Source organism: Corvus hawaiiensis, chromosome 3, assembly GCF_020740725.1.
Source record: "Corvus hawaiiensis isolate bCorHaw1 chromosome 3, bCorHaw1.pri.cur, whole genome shotgun sequence".
Classification (NCBI taxonomy): Eukaryota; Metazoa; Chordata; class Aves; order Passeriformes; family Corvidae; genus Corvus; species Corvus hawaiiensis.
In genome coordinates this window covers 90,272,880-90,295,020 of record NC_063215.1, presented here as the reverse complement: position 1 = coordinate 90,295,020, position 22,141 = coordinate 90,272,880, and the positions used below count along the sequence as shown (strand labels likewise).

General features: G+C 42.8%; 1 protein-coding gene and 1 long non-coding RNA gene across 4 annotated transcripts in view; both read right to left on the bottom strand.

Annotated features, from left to right (window-relative positions):
- Positions 1-340: 340 nt before the first annotated feature.
- On the bottom strand, positions 341-13,871 carry CALM2 (calmodulin 2). The gene is made up of 6 exons (XM_048297262.1): positions 13,697-13,871; positions 9,324-9,354; positions 4,243-4,386; positions 4,064-4,170; positions 3,056-3,191; positions 341-1,593 (listed from the first exon to the last, which is right to left on the bottom strand). Exons 1-6 carry the CDS (start codon positions 13,697-13,699, stop codon positions 1,565-1,567), a joined length of 450 nt encoding a protein of 149 aa, XP_048153219.1. The 5' UTR covers positions 13,700-13,871; the 3' UTR covers positions 341-1,564.
- A 4,904-nt stretch (positions 13,872-18,775) lies between these two features.
- The window catches only part of LOC125324097, a 48,286-nt gene continuing 44,920 nt past the window's right edge, over positions 18,776-22,141 (bottom strand). For all 3 annotated transcript variants that reach the window (XR_007202802.1, XR_007202804.1, XR_007202803.1), the window contains one exon: positions 18,776-19,225. This is a non-coding gene — a long non-coding RNA (uncharacterized LOC125324097). The remainder of the gene's footprint in view (positions 19,226-22,141) is intronic.

The following is a 22,141-nucleotide window of genomic DNA, read 5'->3' as shown; positions in this document are numbered from 1 at the left end:
TGTACAGTCAAGTTAGTCGTTGCCAGGAGAGTAGAGGCAATGGGCATGAGCAGCCGCTGGCATTCTTTTGACTTCTTGGATTTGTCCTTGGTAGAAACCAGGTTTGTCTTCCACTTTAAAACAAATTTAAACCTTGACAAAAAACTAGTGCTAGAAGCACAATCATGCTCAATAACAAATGAGGAAGAGAATGTTTTCCTTCTGTACTTTGAGCTGACTGCTTCCTGAATGGCAACTCAGACATGGCAGTTTCAGAAAAACCGAAGTGTGAGACTAAGTTACCCCAATGTAGCAGCTGACAGGGAACAAACTCCAAAATAATTAAAAGAAAGCAAACAGGTTTAGTTGTCCGAACAAGGAATTTTAATTTTAGGTCAACTATTGAACTAGGTCAACATCCAGTTCACAATGTCTACAGATAGTGGGCATAGCCAGTCACTACGGTAAGTTTATTGAAGCACCAAGCTCCACACAAGACTGTAAAATACATTTTAAACTACTAGTAAGAAAGCTTCTTCAAGTCAACAATACTATTAAGGGCCAGAGTTTAAGGACTAAGTTTTCACCTTCCAAGCTATTTTAAGACAGCCAATCCATTGCATAAGCAAACCAAACTGCTACATACTGAAACACAGAGCAGCAACTGCATTGAACAATTCCTGTAAATAATTCAAGGATACATTGAAACAGTATGGGTAAATTGTAATTTTTTATTGGAAAACAAATATACAACTTGGAATGGATTTGAGGCAAATCGTGCCATAAGCAGATTTTTTTTTTAAAATAAGTGGCTAAACAAAGTTTAAAAAGCATAGTAACAAGAGGAGAAAATGTTTTCTGGCACAGGACCAGCAGTACAAAAAAAACTTGTGTACGAGTACCTGGATAAATCACCCGTTTTGCATTAGTGCAACTTAAGTTTCATATTGTTGACTGTCAAATCGTCTACAACGTTAAGACTCCACACTTCAACAACATGTTACAGGCATGGCCACCAAGAAGTTACTGTGAAGTAAGCTAGGAGAATGACTTTTACAGTGCATTAGCCACATGATACATACTATTCACATCATTTTATCCTGCAGTTAAGCTGCGAAAGTCCTTATCCTCCCATCACAGAAAGAGGAAAAACTCCTATGTACTTGAGAACTAGAACCAGCATGTTGCTTTAACTAAGGAACAGCTAATGCACAGTAAACCCTAGCTTACCTTATGTAACTTGTCACGCTAGTCATACCTAAGTTTCCTAAAGAAAGCTACTTTTTCAAATAGACAATCCAGATGTTCCCTCAGTTAACCAACTCCATCTACCTTTAGATGTGCAGAAGGGCTTAAATATCCAGAGTAAGCCACATGCAACATTTGTTACTTAGATCAATTTTCCAAAAATCAGAACAATGACAGTAAGATAAAGGAGAAAAACATGGAGGAATGGCCTTCTAATTACTATACATGCATAATCTTTTGACAGTAAGGGAAAAACCTTTTACAGATAAGTTACAAACAGAGAAAAGGCAAATAAACAATTTTGTACAAGAAATTTAACACATTCTGTACAACGTCTTCACTTCGCTGTCATCATTTGTACAAACTCTGTAAAAGGAAAGAGTTGCATGAGTTATTTGAGGAAAAAAAAAAATCTGAATTGCAAGATCTGAGAAGTGGCCTTACCAGTGCTGAACATTGCTTCAAAACTGCGTTTCCAGTTACACTCAAAAAAGCATCTTCAAAACAGTCCCCTTTTCCACCAATCACACCTAAACTCCTCCTATTTTTAATGGCAAAAGGCCTTCACTTTTCCATAGAAGTTGGTCTCTCAGTGAACTGGGGAACAGCCTTACTTCCAAGATAAAACATTACAGGATCCCATGCCCACAGACTTACAGATGGGGACAAGATAACCAAAAATCACTAAGAGATCAGTACAAATCACACTGAACTGACAATCAACTAAGTCAGTGTGCAAGGCAAGACATTGTGTTGGTTTGAACTTTTATTTTCCAGAGCTGAACAGTTTAAGTCTTACTATTTTATTTTGCCTGGCTGGCTTTAAGCAACTGATTCAATGTTTAGTCACAACCCATTTTAAGTTAGAACCCACAATATGATTCTTCATTTATCTTGCTGAAACATAGTTTCAGGTACAATAATGACAGGAAACCGGGAACCTAAAAGGCATTAACTGGTTGCTCAAGTTTCAAAAGAGCAACTGGAAACAATAGGGACACAGACCCTCTCTAGTGCCAGTCTCTGAACAGCCTACTTGTAAACACAGTGATGAAGCCTTGTACATAATAATGACTTTTCACTGACAGATGACTGCTTATCCTTAGTCCACAATCAAAAAGGCCTCAAAGGGAAGGCATACCTACACCTCAGAAACAGCACAGATGTTATCTGAAAATACCCTAGAAATTTTCTGTGACATGTTCAAAATTTAAAATGAACAAGCTTAGTGTGTCTCAGCTGCCAACAACTGTCTAAAAGAACTTCTGCTTGGATGGCTTCATTTATGTTTCAATGTCAGGAAGAAAGGAAGAAATAGAAAGAAGTTACTGTTGCAGCTGATTTATGTGAAATAAATGTATTTAAAATATCTTTTGAAGGTTTTGAAGTTTCTGCATATTTTAAAAACTTTCCCCTTTTGACTGCTAAGTAATTTTAAAACCATTAATGACAAATGAGTGACTTCCTACAGTCAGATCAACATGAATTAGTGAACAGAACAGTACAAACAGTATGTGAACGTCTGACAACCTGCTTATTCTAATGGTCATTAGACATCATTAGATCTATAAAGTTAATTCTTACACTGTACAGCTGAATAGTCCTTTTTTGCCTTTGGCACAAAGGCAGCAATAACACTCAAAACTTAAAGCCATTTAGAGGTACACAATGTACATACTATTTGAACATTAGCTTAAAGGAACACTGTGTACGTTCAGACGAACTTGTCTGAACACTGCCCTATTTAAACTCAGTGTGGCTATCAGCACCCACACAAGAACAAGCATGAGAAGTGCTACATAAAAAGAATCAATTAACAACCCCTTACCTTCATAGTTTACTTGACCATCACCATCAATGTCTGCTTCCCTAATCATTTCATCAACTTCTTCATCTGTTAGCTTCTCCCCCAGATTTGTCATCACATGACGGAGTTCTGCAGCACTAATGTAACCATTACCATCCTGGGAGGAGAAAAAGGAACACTCGAGTAGACTTGCCTAAGGCCTAGCAACTTAACTGTAACTCAGGAACGGTGCAGAGCAAATGGAACATTAAGACGTTAACACAGCCTTAACTACTAGCACTTACACAAGGAAAATGAGAGCTGTAAGCAATATCTTCAGCATTCTCCAATATCTTTGGACAGTGTAATACCATCTTATAATCTTTGTCTTATTCCGACACATTTTTAAACCACAAACAATGCAATTGGCACCTTTTGCAACTTCTTAGGTGACGGATGCCTACTAAATCATGTGACTGTGGTTCAAGTGGTGATTTCTTAGAACAGAAGCTACTTATCTGATTTGCCTGTTTAATGGAGCCCAGCACAAAGCCACAAGGCCTTGAGAGATGACTTTCACATATTCCAATACTAGCTGGGACACTGAATATTGAAGCACTAGTGTATATAACTCAACTGATGTTTTCCTCCCCACCCTCCCCAAGGCACCTCACATCATATTTTCAGCTCTAAGGTGAATCTTAAGTGAGCTGAGTAATTTTAGACTCTTTTAGCAATTTACTTAGCAAAGACTACATGACAGACTTAAAACGTTAACATTTTAAGTACTTAAAAAACAATTTCCCTGCCAGTCATGTGCAAGTATCTCAGTATCACAGCAAGCAGTACTTAAAATAGTGTCACTCACTACTATCCTGGTAACTCATTTGACTTTCCCATACAACCACAGTAAATTAAGCTTTAGGGTGACTGGCCAACCTAGAGGCTGTCTATGACAGGACTGCAAATACCCCTCAGATCTGTGAGAAAGCACATTACAATCAGACCAAATTTTTTTAACAGAAATATTTCAGGTAAACATTACAGTACCTTGTCAAAGACACGGAACGCTTCTCTAATTTCTTCTTCACTATCTGTATCTTTCATTTTTCTTGCCATCATTGTCAGAAACTCTGGAAAGTCAATTGTACCATTGCCTGAAAGAGAATTACTTTGTTAGAAAAATGGCTTACGCACTTAATTAAATTACTTGTTAGTAAAGATCTTACCATCAGCATCTACTTCATTGATCATATCCTGTAGCTCTGCTTCTGTGGGGTTTTGACCAAGTGATCTCATCACTGTTCCCAACTCCTTTGTAGTTATAGTACCATCACCATCCTTGTCAAATAGTGAAAAAGCTTCTTTGAATTCTGCACAAAAACGAAGGAAGTTAATCCCTTAAGCTTTGAAATGTTAACAGTAGTAAAAAATTCACTGCTACTGATTGTTGCAAGTTACAAAATATGATTTCAATCTTTCATGAAAATTTTGCTATACTGCTCAGCCTGCTATAATTGCAATGCCAATATGGCAGCATCAGCATCTGAAAAAACACCCACCAGTCTACCAATCAACCACATGTTGACCTAAGTTAAGATGGAAGGACATCCATTTCCGAAGGCCTCAGATGTTTGTTACTCTCTATCTTGAATAAGGATTCCTAATATGGAGCTAAAATGGCTATCTGTAACTACAATGATTCACACCCTTGGTAGGAACTGCATCTCAAAAGGAAACAATATGGAATTGCTATGAGAAAATTGAAAATGGTACTTTAAAAATACATATGCTACAGCTTAATAGCACTTTTATTACTAATAGAGGAGATGAGTCAACAGAAAAAGGTATAATCAGACCAAACTACACCCAAGTTTCTCAATATAACCCACTTCCGCTGGACACAGATGTCTGAACAGTGTATGCTACCACAATTGTTCAAGGAGGAAAGTCACTGGAGTCATCGTTCCTGAAAAGCTGCTTACAAAACTGCTTCAGCCCTGCTGTACTCTGAAACAGCCTTCATAGAAATGTTTCTGACTAGTTCTAAGGCTGCTCTGCTGTGTTTCAACACTACCTCTTAACCCCCTACAACGGCTGTATTGTAGCCAAGAATATTAATACAAGCATAACATGTTTAATTGTCCAGTCCAAAAATGGAGTTGGTTTTAATCCATGCCATCTGTCTTTGGCCACAGACCTTAAGCTAGCTCACTGGACTGCAGTAGCTCATGCACACATGACAGTTAAGCACAAACATCTTCTCTATTCCCTTGTAGACTTCAGATCCCTTTACAGCTTTTGAGCCATCTGAGATCATGGCTTTGGACAACTCATCAGCTCAAGGGTACTCCTGCATCACAAATACTTCCAAGAATTGGTTTTTTTCAACATTTCCATGCAGCCAGCTTTCCAGATGGTGGGTTTCCCAGACCAGAATTAGTCACAGGAAAAGTTGCATTTTCACATGACCTGAATGAAGCCTTACTTCATACTCTGAAACCCTTGAGGTGACTACAAGCTGGCAAATATCAAAAATTCAACTATAAAAATAGGGTTTTTATAGTTCACGAATGCAGCTGTAACACCAGAATTGCAATAAAGTCCCATCCAGGAAAAAAAAATCCCCTACTCTTCTACATTTAACAGTTTGAAGTGTTCCAAGAGCCAATCTCCCCTGTTCAGCCCATGAGAATCAGAGCAAGGCTACCACAGGACCAGTAGAAACAGTTTCAAGCCAGTATACCTACAGTCACGTCCAAATGGGTCTTTGGGGGGCTGGTTTCAGTTATCTTGGAGGCAACAAACAGGTTTCTTGGGACTAAACTCTTACACCAGAGAAGAAAATGCTCTTGGGTCAATCCTAGTAGAGAAGTTCATAGTCTATCATAGAAGAACCCCAGAAGGGGAAGGTTGCATCTTCATGAAAAGTGCTCAAGTGTTACTCAAAACATTTAGCTGTTAACCACTTCATCCTTCATGTGAAAGTCAACCATCACTAACCCGAACATGAAGCAAACTTCACAGTAATGCAGTGACCCTGCTTAGAAAAGGTAATACTTAATTCTTACACAAAATTCAAAGACTTGTGTTTTATAACATGGGCCTTTCAGTGGTGTATTCTCGAACCATTCAAAGGACAACTCTACCCTTCTTTTACTCAAAGATGCTGTAGGCTAAAAAGCAAACAGCTATAAATCATAAAGAAAATAAAACAAGTTGAAGATTAGCAGCATACTCCTTTGTGAAATGCTGGATCAAGAATACCATTAAAATACCTCTCTAACCACTTCTAGGAACCACCTCCAGTAATTAGAACAAAGGAGTAACAACCTACACAGATGCAGTTTAGACTAGAACAAGAACAACCTAGCATAGCTTTGGTAGATTTGCAGCCATGGCTAGTGAAGGCACCTATGAAATACTGAAGGTTAATGAGCAACTCAATTCTGGCATCCTGCAACATAAGGTTATAAAACACACCTCGTACACTTAAAACGCCTTGACTCCATATAGCATGTAAAGCAAATCCTCTTTATTCCACACTTCTCCACACCAAACTGCAAATAAAAACTCTGTTCTAAGGTTACAAGGTTTCAGCCTTTTCACCCTTCTGAAAAGCATCCTGCATCATGAGAAAAAACTACTTACAGGCCCCATGAAAGACAGATTAATCCAACAGAATGTGAACTCCAACAACCTAGCTCAAAATATTCTTTTAACCATAGCTTCTGAGGCATCTGTGCACCACATCACCTTTTCAAATGGAGTGGCAGCCTTCAATGACCTAATATGTTCAGTGAACCAGGACTACCATATCCACTCGTATGCAATTTAGCCAGCTATGCCTGGAATATTTATAGGAGAATGTCAATTGTTCTCTTCACAGCGACCAGGACCTCAACGCTCAAACATGTCTATTTCTACAATGACAAATTTTAAATCACTGTTGCAGTCAAATCCCCAACAGAGAACCACAGCACACTAAAGGAACAAGACAATGAACACCATACATAGGCCTACTTGTACACAGAGCCCGTTTAGAACTCTCCAGTCCAGGGGAAGGATAGCTCACTACACCAGTTGGCTTTGGGACAAAAGCATTTTCAGGCTGCTCTCCCATCTGACCACCCAAAAGGTCCTGACCTATGTATCTTTGTAACACAACACTTAACCAAAGGGAGAGCCACTTAACTTCACAACTTAATTCTTCCTGAATGAAACTGCAGCCAGTATTACATTCTGTAGCTACCTGGCTTTCAGTATCAGTCTTTCACATGAACAAAATCTGGGAAGGTTTCCACCCCTACCGACACTGACAAGAAGCTTCAGTCCTATATGATCAATGTGTTCCACAGGAAATGACACCTGGAACCTTTAACAACTGTATTCTGGTGCTTCACAGCAGAGGGGGAAGAATTTAAGCCCTGGGGAAGTGGCTGCTTTAAGTAGTCTGGTCTTCTATTTTAAGAAAGATAAATGTTGTCTCTACCTTGCACTACCATTTCCTAAGTCTGCCTTCAAACCAAAAGCTAGGTATCTCCAGGGAAGCTCAACTAGAATGGTGGTGGCTCAAGTTTTTCAAGCCAGTCTCAGCAGAACATTCAAATTGTACCTCTAAGAATCTTAACATGCAAGATCACTGGCCTTCAACAGCAAAAATAAATAGATGCAGCCTTTCCTAAGCAGTACTGAGAATGATTCCTTCACACACCAGCAGTGGGCTTATGTCTTCACATCTGAGGTACACGGTTTACTTGCAAATACATTTGCTTAACAAAACATCATAACTGCCCTGAAAGTGGCAGGCCATTTTACACTGGCTACCAAGACATACTTTTATTCCTTCCATGCAGATGAAAGCCTCTATTCCAGTATGACAGGCTCATCAGTACTTAGTTTTGGCTCTGAGGACTGTATGATCAGTACTGAATAGCTAAAATTTGCACTAATCCCAAGGTAGTGTTAATAAACTTCCTGTTTATATTCCATAATTGGCTACATCAACTAATAACGCTTCTACAATTAACTGGAACAATGAACCGTTACTGGAAAGACAGAAGTGACAATTGATAAATCATGCTCTAACTAAAATGATCACAAACCCCTTAAGCTATGTAGGCCAGTTACCCCCCCACCCCAAAAAATCTGAAGTTTAACTAAATTTGGCTTGTGCTTACTCGTAAGACAGTACCATGGCAACAAGTAAATAGACTAAGGACTTTCCACAAAACCATAATTAGTCTCCTTTGACTAAAAGCAAGCTTCTGAAGTCTAAAAGCTACAGAAGAATGTTCTTAAACTTCAGATTTGGCAATTACGGCAAAAATAAACCGGCTCATAATGACACTTCTGTTTAATACAGTGCCTTCAAGAGCTGCACCATAGTTAAACAGTAGTGTCTCAGAGGCTGTTCCTTGTATGCTTGACCTGGTACTATTAGATTAGCAGAACCCTAACATCCACTAAAATAATTTCACATGACAATTATGCACATCAAGACTTTCTAGTATTAACACCATACACTTGTCAGATCAAAATCATGAAGTTCTTGAATGTCTATGGCAAAGCTGAATTCTGTATCACCAGCTTTAAGTCACATCTATTATTCAAGTTAAAATCAGTGTACCAAGAGCAATGAGACATATAAGTTTGTGCAGGCTGCATAAGTAGAAGACATGATAACCAGAAGTTTTTGCCATTAGTAGGTGGCTGTCAGTGCACATAACCCATTGCTAGGGGGCCAATACCAAGATACAACAGATACACATTTATTTAAGCATTTCAGAGCAAGTGCCAGACCATCAGAACAGCATACACAACACTTGTGTCCAAGTACACAATACAGTTCCAAATATGGAATATCAAGAGTTGTCATCATGAAGCCAGTCTCTGCTGTCATCAAGAGCCACTCAAACATCTCTGCTGACAGGAGACAGCAAAGTAAATTATTTTTGCCGTCTGTTAAAAAAGCACTGAATATTCCAAGCCTTCACCAGATTTGTCGTCATCCCCTGTGCCCCACCCCTCTTTCAGTCTCCACCTGGGACACCTCTGTAGTCATGAGAGAAGAATAAGCGCAAGTCTACTAGCTAGAAAAGCTGTGAGGATTTTTTATCTACACATTCATTATATCCACGGTGCTTTTACAGTAGATAAGCCTTTAAAACTTAGGTGACAAATTAAAACATTCTACCATACTACTTTAGTATCTAAGAAAGCTAAATATCTTGTGTAACACAGACTGCCACTGGATTAAGAGATGTGCCAGGTCAAGCAGTAGCAGCAACACAACACACAGAAACCTCACCTGCAATCTGCTCTTCTGTCAGTTGATCAGCCTGCAATAAAACAGAATACAATTACAGTTGTAACAAAAGTTCAAGGCAAAATGCAACATACTTGTAGAGGCCTCTGAATATGGTAGCTGCTCTTCAGGACTAATCTGAAATAGCACTAATACAGCTCAAAAGTCATCAGGATTGCTTGCTAAGTAAGAACTGGCAGCCTATCATCCTTTCCAGACCCTGTAATTTCAAATACACCCAAGTAATAGATTACCACGTGTATCAACCAATAACCCAAGCAACACTAGCAAGCTCAAGGCACACGAGCCCTTTAAAACCACAGACTGGTTTAAAAAACTCATTTACACGGCACACTAAGCTGTGTAAATGAGTACTTTAGGTCTCAGTAATGCAGCAGTAACCTCCAAATGCCAAATTTATGGCAACTAACTAAAATTAGAAAAATATACTCTTCACTAGAATTAAACCATCCCCTGATGAACATGAAGCTTCATGTCCAAGATCTGGCTGTAAAAGATACCAGCTTCAGTTCAAACTGGTTATTTCAGTGGCATACAGCTGTCTACACTTTTTCAGACCACTTTCTACATTGACTCAGTCAGCATAAGGTAATAGGGCCACTAGAGAAAGGTTCTGTGGTCTAAGACAATTTCTGTATCAGCTGGGTAAGCTCCAGTTTATACTTCATCTTCCTCTCTCACCGGTTTTGAATCCATTAGATTTGACAGCAATAAAAATCATCAGTCTTTCAGGCCAAACCCAAAATGAACTTTGCTCTTGAAAGAACACCAAGATGTCTGACGACTGTAGAAATACTCTCCCTAGGTTCTCAAATCAGCTAATTCTTCAAACAAATTCTGGATAGCTTGAGTACTGCCTTGCAGTAACAAGGCAACGCATTTCCTTCAGGGAAGCTTCTTGAACCCTTTACTTCATAGTACCCCACTGAAGAGTAAAAACCACTGAAATACAGAAAATACATTCACTGCTGAATTTCAACACTGCTTTTTCAACTTTGTTCCTGTTGTGACCATTTCAGCAGCAATCTTTTTATAATCACTGCAATACTGACGGGAAGTTTCAGTCATTAACTATGCCCACCGAAGTCTCTCTATACATTAGCATCTGTCAAGGAAAGACTTAGGAAAGTGTATTTACAATACCTGTCAATTTTTACTTTGCCAATTTCAATTTGAATTACATTTTTATATTGCATGTGAACTTTAAGTTACCAGCTGCAGGTTATTCTTCCTGTAACAGAAGTGAAGGTGGCTGCTCAAGCTGTCATACAAAAGCTGAACTGCTTACAAAACCCTCTACGCACACAATACAGCAACAGCCCAAGATAAAGGCCACAGACTGGCTGGAGCTCACCTACTTTAAGAATCAAGACTAGGCTACTGAGCAACTTCTAAATCAGCAGCCAATGGGTACTGACAGCTACAGATTCATTTCAGCTGCTGTAGGAAGAATTCTCATGCAGGTTCCACTTTTTGTTAAAAAAAAAAAAAAAACAAAAACCCAAGAAAAAAGACTAGGGTGGCAGCAGCACTGCTGAGAACATAACCAATTCAAAACTAAGCTTTGGGATGGAAGTGTTCTGCTGGTCACTCAGCAGAAGCCTAACAGATTTTCACTTGTCTGGAGAGTATCATTAACACAGACTCATACCTTTGCATGCTATTTACATTTTTATTGTTTGGGTTAAGAGAATGATGTGCTACATTTCCATAAGATAGTTATATCCACAGAAAGCTGTAGATCAGATTTAAGCAGCAAGAATCTAGTTTATTTAGGTCAATACTTATGGGTTACCAAGTTGAGTCACATACTGTTTTATATAAATAATTTTATATGAAGACATGACATAGCAGTATGTAAGTTGTTAAGCATTCCCAAACTCTTCCTTCTCTGTAACTCTTCCAGCAACTTAACACATCCTAACGATGAATTTGGATGACCTCTGACAATACCTGTAAGAGGTACAGTGCTTGAGAAGAGCACAAAGCTTATTAGAAAGCACAGGTATGGAGCAGTTGAAAGATAAGCGGGGAGGTGGGGCAAGGTTGAACAAACACCATCTGTACTCTGCAGTGCTGGGCTCTGCAGGGACTGCTGCGCAACAGCAGTAAAAGGCGGAGCCAGCAAGCCTGCCAGCTCCCTGCCTCCCGTGCCACCCAGGTGGAGGGCTATCAGCCTGGAACCATGACTGCCACTTACACGCCACTGTGGCCTTCCTAGAGGGGCCTCCCGGAGTTCTGGATAATGGTGCACCATACACGTCATAGTGTGCACACCTTCACCAGTTCAAAGCGGCTTCCAGACCCAGTGGTTAAATGCTGACTGTAAGGTGCCCATGCAGAAGGTCTGACATCCCCTTTACTGTGGCCGAGACCCACCTGAAACCCTCATTTGATGCCATCACAGCTTTGACGTGGCATTCTGTGATTCACGTTGCAGCACTTTCATTTTCACTGCAATAGCTCCCATCCCCCACCCCCAGAGTGTGCGGAGGGCCTGACAAAGAATCCAAACCTCCCAGGAAAGCAGGGGAGCTGCTGCGTGTGCGGCCGTTTCTGTGGCACATGCAGCCTCTAGAGGTAGTGTTTCATTACAGCCGTGGCTGCTCTGCAGTAACCCAGTCTGGGAGCTCCTCCACAGAGCTGACGAACACTGCCCAATAGAGAGCTACCAGCGAATGGCAGCGCAGGTGACACTGCTTGCCTCTAAAATTTGGCATTTCGGTGTACTTCACAAGCATCAGAACTGAAGGGACACTTCTGTTCTGGCAGGATTAACTATAGAACAACAACCAGACTAGCCTATATAGACTAAAATTAGGGTTATGATAGGTTAGCTTGTTTTGGGAGCAAATCGCTCTGGCTTATCTAGCATGGGGAACACTGGACAGTCACAGGTTGAGCCAGTCTGGTCTGTCAGGACGAACTCTAACCACATTCAAAGTGTCACTGTGCCTCCTGGACACACCCATTTTTACACAGACCTTGCTTGAAGATACTCCATTTTTGGTTCTGTACAGATGATGACTAAATGCAGTAAGTCTTTTGCTGCTACGTTCATTTTGGGTTTGGTTTTTTTTTTCCCCCTGCTTTACGGATGGTTTGCTGTGTAAGTTCATAATTCAAACTAAAGAATAAATTCAGGCTTCTATTCACCAAATTTCTTTGCCCAGAGACAGCATTTCAAAAAATCCTAAATTTTAAGTAGCCATCGTTCACATTAGACATGACGAGCTGACAGTCATTTGATTCCTTAAGAACATAATGAATGAAAAGACAATTCCACTCTACTGCATCTTCTCTTAATGCAGAGATAGCACTAAGTGGTCCCTGGTGCTGCTTTCACAACAGAATTGCTCCTTTTTGTACGTTTCTCTGTAGCCACTTGTTTTAATTTAAAAAAAAACCACAAACAAAAAACCACAAACGCTAAACTCACATCCTTTAGACTGAATTTGAAACCATCCTCCAATTTCACAAAATGCGTTCTATTTCGACAGTGGATTACATTTCTAAATGCATCTCTAGTAATATTAAAAACGCAAGACTGTCCTCTGCAATGACCAAAACGGGAAGCAAAAATTGTTTAAAAAAAAAAAAAAAAAAAAAAAAGAACACGAATAATCCCTTGTCCAACAGAGCCACCAACAGCATGGCGCTACCACGGAACCGACAGGGACTCCAACGCGAGCTGACAACAGGTCTAGCGAGGAGGGCGATGGTGCAGTGAGGCACAGCCTGCCCCTCATCATCATGCTGCTCAGAAGCTGCAGGGCTCCGCAGTGCATTATTATGACCAGGCGCAGCACACCTCGCTAGCGAGCCGGACAGCTTAGGCTGCCTCATTCAGCCCCATTCAGCCGCACATGCCGAGAGCAGGGAGGGAGAAAGCGATAAGAAAGCAGAGCTGATGCCACCGTGGCAAGCTCCTTTCCCCCCTCCTCCCAAGACCGCGCGTCCCCTCCCAGGAGGGACCGCTAGCCGCCGCTGCCCCCAGCACACGCCCGGCGCCGCCTCACGGCGCTCCCGCCGACCCAGGGGCCGTTTGGATTTGAATCCCCACCAACGCCCCAGGGCGGGAAAGGGACCCGGGCGGCACCCGCCGCCGCCGCCACTTCCTCCCACGCAAACAGCGCCTCCGAGCGGGACCCTCCGCCCCAGCCTGAGCCCGCCGGCCGCGGCAAGCGACAGCTTCATCCATCCCCATACCCTTCTGCCAGCGACCTCGCCCCACATCAGCCAACCCCCCTCCCCCCGTCCTCCATCCGCACCGAACTCAGCCTCCCCCGTACCCCCGCACCGCATCGCAGCGGCGCCCGCCGAACCCCGCATCTGCCCCGTGCCCAGGGACTCACCATGGTGGCCCGGCCTGGCTGCGAGGTGCGGTAGGAGCTGAAGGCTACACGGGGCGCACGCTGCGCAACCTGCCCGCTGCACGGCTCGCCTCACACTGAGCCCTGCCCGCCCGCCGGCGGCGCCTCATAAACCGCCTCACCGCCCGGATCGCTCCGCGCCGCTCCCTCCCCCCTCCCTTCCCCCGACAGTGAACGGAGTTGCGAAACGAGTCCCGGCTCCTCGCGCTCTCCTCGGCAGGGCACCCCGCACCCCGCGTGCCGCTCCTTCTGCCCCAGAGCCCCGCCGCAGGAACGGGCGAGGTGCGGAAAATAGGGGGAAGCAGCGCTTGTGAAACGGCGGGGGCAGCGGGGGGAGGTCGAGGAGGGAGGCGGGGACCGGAGCTGGGGACTATTTCTCTGCGCGGAAGAGGATTTTAGGAAAAAAATGCCGAGGAGTGTGAGGTCTCCATACGGAGGGCGCTGATTGGTGGGTTCGTACCTGCAATGCGTCACTCGGACATGCACAGTCTGGGCTGGCGAGGCGGGCTCCCCTCCCCCCGCCCGCAGTGCGTGAGGGCCGGAGCGGCCCCGCAGTCCCGCGGAGCCGCCGCTCCCGCGCCCTCCCGGCCCCCCAGACCAGGGCGGCAGCCGCGTCCCCGGGAGCGCGTTTGCCACAACGTTCCGAGCCTTCATCTCCGTGCTGTGCTCCGGCCAGTCTCGCCCACACGGAGTTACCAAATGAGATTCGCTGTGCATCCAGCACAGTCCAGAAAAATTCCCACCCCGCGCTGCAAGCTAGAGGTGCTTCGTCGCTTGGTAGCGTTGTTTAAAAGAACAGATTTCAGAGAATCAGGTTGGAACAGACCTCTGAGATCATCGAGTCCCACCCGTGAGCAATCACCTCCATGTAACTAGACCATGGCACTGAGTGCCACATCCAGGCTTTCCTTAAGCACCTCCAGGGACGGTGACTCCACCGCCTCCCTGGGCAGCCCATTCCAATGTGTAATCTTCCTTTCTGTGAAGAAATTCTTCCTGACGCCCAACCCGAACCTCCCCAGTTAGACATTTTCCCTGTTCCCCCACCATTTCCCCTGTTAGGAATCACATATGCCCTGGTCCTGTACCTAAGGACACGTGGCCACCAATTCTGAGCTAAAATCCGGAGTCTTGTAAGGGTTTTCTGTAAGATGCATTTGGACAAATAACTCCAAGTGCAATTTTCAAACTTGCACATGTATTTTCAAAGGTAATTCAACAGAGAGCTGCAACACTGGCTGAGCCCAGTGACAGCGGATCTACCTGCCTTCTGTGAAAACCACAACACTCGTTTTTGGGACCATAAATACATTATTAAACTTTGGGGGCCTGAGTTAAAGTTTTCTGACCTAAGTTTGAACACAAATCACAATACCAATCACATTTCAAAGAAAAATTACCTACTTCCACATCTATTGCAAGAATTATTTAGTTGGTATTTACGCAGTATGTAAACAAATAGTATTTTATACCTATCTGTCCACTGTTACTACACAAACTAGAGCAATGGCTCTCACTTTGCACACTAAAGAGGTTTTACTCGTCTCTGGTTTTTGCAGTCTTTGGTTTATAGGCCATAGAAGTAGGATGTGCTTAGGAGGGGACTGGCATGAATAAACTCATAAAAGAAAAATTCTGTGAGTTTTTCCCCCTGAGCATTAATTCAAATTCTCAGGTCTGCTTTCTTTTAAGGACGATTTTGTGTCCACTGAATTCAGAAACAAAGTGGGGGAAAAAAACCCAGAAGAAGGCCTAGTTTCTTGAACTAATCAAGGATTATACCCTTTATTGAGTACAGCACCCCTCATCCTCGCTTCCTCACTCTGTGGTCATAGGAAGTACAGAAAACAACACCACAGACTTAAAGCTGGCCTCCAGCCTTGAAATCTATCTGCTGTTACTGTTTTGTGATACACTGGTTTGTTAGGCCTCCTTTCCCCTTACGTGTATTTATAGTCCACAAATCCAGCACATCTGAACTATTGTCTATTCAAAGTCTGATAACATTTTTTTCAATGTGTAATGTGTACCTAGATGAATAAAATACTTCCCAGAGCAGGCAGTGACTGCCAAAGTCATTGTTGAGCACGCCTCCTCCAACCACTGCCACAGGAAGCAGGAGCAAATCCCTGCCTGTGGTCAGGCTGTGCTGGATGCAGACAGCGGAGCTTCAATCGAATTTTCCTCCTCCCTGATGCCCCCTTTGGTTCAGTGTTAAGGATTGCTCTGACATTCCCAGCTTCTTTACATTTCTAGAGGTGTGAATCTGTGCAGAAAAGTTCTGGACCAAAAAATTCATCACCTGCTCTAGAGCTGGGATAAAAGTGGCATAGCAGTGCTCAGGGTGCATGCCTGTCACACCCTCAAATCTGGAGCAGATCAGAGCAGAGTGCTGGTGCGTCTGTGGAGCAAAACCATCTGCTGTGGAGACCATAGCTTGGGTCCTGGCAACAGAACACCCACGGGTGCATGGTGCTGGGCCTGATCTGCCAAGACCTTTCCTTGGCATCTGTCTTTTATCCTCAAATTACCTCAGAGAGGCAAAACATTGTGACACCTGGGTTGCTCAGGTGCCCAGGCTCAAGGAATCTATTGAGATGTTGTAAATCAGCATTTCTGTGTAACTGGTCCTGAGAAATTTGATGAGAAGTATGTGGAAGGGCTGTATTGAGACAGCAAGGTCTGAGTCCTGTTCCTGGAGTTTGCCCCTGGTCATCTTGAGCATGGAGGCTTTAGGAAACCTGAGGCCCACAGCATGAATAAGAGGTAGGCTTGCTAATTATGGCCTAAGGGTCTGCTGAGGAGCAGGGACTTGAATGCAAGGGTCCCAGAGAACCTGACCACCATATTGTATGTTTTTGTGGATGTCCCTTAAAGGATTTGGTGTCTGTAATTTATATTAAATTCTTCATACTCTTTTTAGTTATGTTCCGTTTTCTCTAAAGAAATGGTCATTCAGAGCATCCTCCCTCTGCCGTATGTTTCTTAGGTCCCCTGGTTCCTTGATCTCTCTCTCTTCCATTTCTCTGTTCTTATGTGTCTCCTCTTTTCCATCTGCATTTTCCTTCAGCAGCACCCATTTCCTGTGGGTTTCATCACCACCCCCACCCTGCTTCCATCTGTTGAAGAGATCAGCCACGAAGTTAACTTGCAATTACACTACCCGTGAAATTACACCAACACTTCCAGTGGCATTACTAAGCGTTAAAGCGAACACCCTGGTGAAATTAATGGGAGAGGGGGGAATTTGCCCCTTGCACAAACGGGTTGTTGGCAACCTCAGGTAGGCAAACCAGCAGATCCTCAGGTATACTGGGGTAGCCTAGAGAGGCAGAGTTGCTTTTCAGCAGCCTAGCTGACACTCTCTGCAGCCTGCATGTGCCATGAGAAGCAGGAAAATACATCAAATGACCAGCCCCAGCTGCAGTCTGCGACTCTGACACCTCTGACAGAGCAATAATGGGAAATGATGGTAATTCCTCTGTTGCAATGGTCAGGTATAGTTCTACCACCTCAGTCTTTTTAACGTGATATTTTCTCTCTCTGCTATGTAATTTAATAGATTTGTCAATGTTTGTGATCTGTGCTTTTTTTTTTTCCCTCAACACAGAAATGCAGTTTTATAGAAGTCCAGTCTCAGGATTAGGGCAGCAAATTAGAAAAGCAATTTGGGTTCCAAGGTTAGAAGAGCTGCATATGCCAGCAATTTTCACAGTTACCCTTTTTTGTATATTTAATATTGTGTAAATGCAATTTATTCTATAATTTTAATAATACTTTAGTGGATCATTTGGACTGATGTACACAGAATGCTGTGCCATGGTACAAAATGCTATAGCTGCTTCCTCAAGATTATTGTAATAGTTTGAACAACCTAATTAGAAATTAACTGCAAATTTTATAAGTGAATTTCTGAGGTAAGAAGAAAAAAGTTCTCTACTTATCACAAGTACTAACACTTAGCATTTAACTGCTGCATACAGAAGGAAAATAGCTCATGGCTGTTTTTCCATAATGGGTCTGATTTTTCCAGCTTTTTCTGTAACACAGAACCTGCCCCCCTGAGACAGGCCTTTATCCCCAGTTCCAGCTTTATGGGCATAAAACTAAGGTGGAAATCAATATTTATCCACCCAGATGTACTTGGAAGGCCCATTCAGCCCTCAGCAAGGAAAAACTTAGTTGTCTACAAAGTTTTAAGGTGCTAAATGAGACATCTCAGTTTCTGGTATTCTGAGAGCATCTACTGATCAAACAATCCAGAATGCTGAGAACTGGGAGGCTACCCTCGCCTCACCTGGATGGCAGCAGTGGATAGAAAAAACCAGAGGTTTATTGACGGTGGTGGATGGAAGACACCTCCTCTAAGATAAACATGGTTGTGGGAATAACTGCACTTTCTCCTTGCATGTTGAAAGCCTTGTCCTGTCCTTTGTGCCTGGTCCCTGGAGCACTCACACCTGGACTGCACAGTGCCCATGAATCACAAGGATGACATTTCTTCCCCTAGGGAATATGGACAGGTGATTCCTCCCACACTTCGCTTTCTGTAGGAAGTGCACAGACAAGAGCAGTACATGGCAGCAGGGAGTGCATTACACGCTTTCAGAATATGCCGTGGCTGTGTCAATGCTGAAGGTGACCCAGGCATATCCCAATCAGCTTTTAGGTAATTCAGACAGGGATACCAAGGTAGCTTGAGCAGTGTGGTGCCTTCCACGGAGCACCAGACCCGCTGGAGAAGCTGGGCAGATTTGCGGCCAGCGGATACAGAGCTCTGTTGTGGGGATTACACTGTTCTCTTCCTCAAGGCTAGATGTTGTAAAGCTGATTCAGGTGACCTAAAGCTGACTCTTTAACCGTATTGTGACCATTCACTAACACAAAACAAGGCAGGAGAGTCAAAAAAAGGCAGATGGGTGCCCTCATGTAAAACTGGGGGGCTGGAGAAAGACACAGTATCTAATCATCGGCTCTAGACTAGGATTAAGAGTAAAAAGCCAGTGGGACATGCAGTCTTTTTTTTTTTTATTATTTTAAAGAGGTAAACAACTGCTTCAATTTTATGAGGATTTCTGATGGAATATTGTCCATAAACCTACAGTATTTTCTGTGTTCTTTTGAGGCAAACCTGGCTCCAGGTCTTCATTTCACCAGTGTATCATTCTGGAAGATGAGAATGCTGTCTGGGCAGAGGCAGTAAGAGATTCCATTTCTAAACCATGTTCTTGAAGTACAAGAATAGATAGCCCTCACACTAACTGAGCAAGATCTTGCTTTTTCTGTGTTTCATTTTCTAAAATACCTTAATAGGAGGGAAAGCATAAACCCCGTATTTGCTCCAAGATAACAGAAATCCCACAGTCATCATCTATTGTACAGTTCTGTTTTCTAGGGACTGGAAATAATATCATAACACTTACAAGAGGCAGCATAAAGTCCAGGAAATTGCAGAATGTATTCCAATATCTTCAGGTTCTGCAAAGGCTTCTTTTTCTTTCCTTTGACGAGCTGTAAGAAAAAGTCATCAAGAGTCACCAGCTCTCCCACCTGTAGGGCAGAAGCCTTCATCCATGAGAAGCACCACCCAGTTATTATCATCACAACTTGACAAAATGCGTCCAAGCACTGTTTAAACTTCCCCTCGTGAAGATCTAGGGAGACAGTGGTCAAGGAAGTACTTGGTAATTCTCCATTTTGACAGGAAGAAATGGCTAGAGGAAAAATATGCTTTTCTGGATCTGAAGACTGTTAGTTTTGGTGGCTTTCTACATGGACGATTTTAATCCTAACGTATTTTTTTCTTTATTAACAAACAAAAATGGCAGAATAATAGGTAACTCCTATTAAAAAATTCCCAGGGGAGGCAAACACTGCTTATAATGGAGTTATTGCTGCAACCTTAATTAGGGCATGGTGCCAAATACCTCTGTGATGAAAAACAAATCGATGTAATGATGCTTTCCCATTACCTTTTTTGGAGTAATTAAATGTCACAACATATTTTGCATACTTCCTACTGGGAACCAGGGCATATGGGACTGATTTACAGCAGAAGTCAAAAGGATTTTCCTTAAAATCAGTGCAGGTAGACAGCTAGCTGCTGGAACTGAAAGTTAAAATATATTTTAATCTTCTAATGACAGCAAAGGGTGAAGCACCTATTGACTGTAAAATTTCAAATACAGTGTAGAATCTGACTAGATTAACAAAGTATATTTACTTCCCTTTTTCACCTAAACAGTCATTGTTTCACCCAAGCTGAAACTGCTCTGGAAATTCAAATCCTGTCATTTAGTTTTGTGCTCTAAGATCCTGCATGTTTAAAGAGATTTATGTCCACACACACTGACAGCTGAAGAATCCACCTCTGTTGAATTCAGTAGGCTTTTCACTGGCTTTCTTTCAGCAGGTCACATCCTGAGCATCTTACTCACTTTTTCCTCTATCTGCACTCAGGCATGCTTTCAGAGGGGTTTATCCAACACAAGGGCCAATTAAATACTGAGCAAACAGTTCAGAATTTGGCTGCTTTTATAAATAGTGATTCAAAGGTTTGATTTAGCTACAGATGAGCCTGAGCCACAAAAAAAATTGCATCTGGATCCTAACTGTGTCAACTCCCATGGCAGAGATTATTTTCCCAGCCAAAGCTTGGCCTGAAAGTTCATGCAGAAAGACAAACTGTGAATCGGAAGCCTGCACCAGTGCCCCGGGTGAAGTGCGTACCAAGATAGCCTGCAGCCACATGCCAGCTCGCCATTGACCTTTTATCTGCATAAATAGTTGTCACCTTTGGGCTGCTCAAATTAGTGCGAACTGCTCGAGCAGGCAAGTATCACAGCCCTCTGTTGCTTAGGCTGCATCTCTTTGCCTCTTCCCTCTCGTGCCATCTCCTTCGCTGGGCAATGAAGGCAGGTGGGGGCATGGGACAGCTTTCTTACCTCTGGGGACATCCTGTGCCTCAGAGGAAATCCACAACTGGCTGGGTAAGACTGTACTAAAGCCTCATCACATCAACTCAGTGACACAGAGAAGACCAAGTTAAGGAGCTGACAATCCTCCTTTGGACTGATACTTTTCTATAGGGCACAAGAAACCTTCTTCTTGCTGTGCCTCTCGTTATCTTTCATTACATTTAAAATAAGTCCTAAAAGTTTTAAATTCAAAAGAGATAAGTTGTTAACAAAATAGTTATTCTTTTGCTCAGCCTCAAAGTGAGTTGTTTTTCTTAAAAACAAAAGGTAGATCACTAAACCACTCTGATCTACCTCTTATTCACTGGACTGTATGCTGTAAAGGGTTTAATGCCCATTATTTTCTCAGTGGACCAGAGCTAGCATGCTCTCTCATGTAAATAAACATTTAGTCCTATTTCAAAATGCATCACTTGTGTCCCTGAAACCACAGCAGTTTTAGTTATTTTTGGAAATAGGTATTTGCACAGTTTTACAAGCACATTTTTTCCAATTGTTTAGAAAAGGTCCTTCAGTTGCTTAATGACAATATTGACTAGGCCTGAGGGGAAGAAAAAATGAGTGGGGTTATTTTTAAGGACATAAAGCAGGAAAAGAATACAAACATTCTCAAGGTTCTCCAAGACACTGACTGCACAGACACATTTCAAAGGGAGGTTACTATCCCTGAAATTCTCTCCAAAGCTCTTTTTTTTCTGATTTCCTTTACCCAGAGCTTTTTTCTTTTTGTCTGTTTCAGTCATGGGCTACCAGATCCCAAGTGTATTTTTCCACATGGTGTACATTGTCTACATGATGCTGTAAAAATTCAGTTGACTCTTATTATACATTCTGGAGACATTTTTAATTGCACCAAGGAAAACTGTTGGGCAGGTAGTGAGACACCTAATAAGTAGTCGCTAATCCCCATATTTTTAAAACTAAATTTGAGGGAGCCATCCTGCAGGTAAGAGTGGGAGCTGCATGCTGAGGCACGTGCCTGCTGCCTTTGGCACATGTGTTGGAAGGGAACTAATTGTTCTGCTGCATCACGTCCTTCAGCTCTGCAGCGAAGTCTAACCCACAGCTGTCCGGGTGAGCTGAATTTCACCCCACATTTCAGGAATATCTGCTTGCTGGAAGGGCTGCTGCATCACCCATATGGTACTTGGTCAGCCACCCAAAAATTAAGCGTCCTGCCTCACTCCCAGAAGGATGGTACGGACAAGTGCCACAAGTTCTGAGAATGAATCGCGAGGGTGCAAGACCTGCAGATGCATCCTTGTGCTGTGCAGTTGGAGGGGGTGCAGTTGGAGGGTAAGGGTTTCTCACTCCTATTTCCATGAGCAGTTCCCTAGAAACAAGACCTGGTGACTCTCAAGGTTCATTGCCAAATTACAGCATCTCCCTCTTTAGTTACACCTGAGAAAGGGCATTTATGTTTCACCAGAGAAGCAAACGAAGGCAGGGC

Coding starts and splice junctions, on each gene's coding strand:
- CALM2 (XM_048297262.1), bottom strand. Junction 4,387..9,323: donor GACAGAAGAGCAGATTGCAG/GTGAGGTTTCTG, acceptor GTTTTTGTGCAG/AATTCAAAGAAGCTTTTTCA. Junction 4,171..4,242: donor CAATGAAGTAGATGCTGATG/GTAAGATCTTTA, acceptor ATTCTCTTTCAG/GCAATGGTACAATTGACTTT.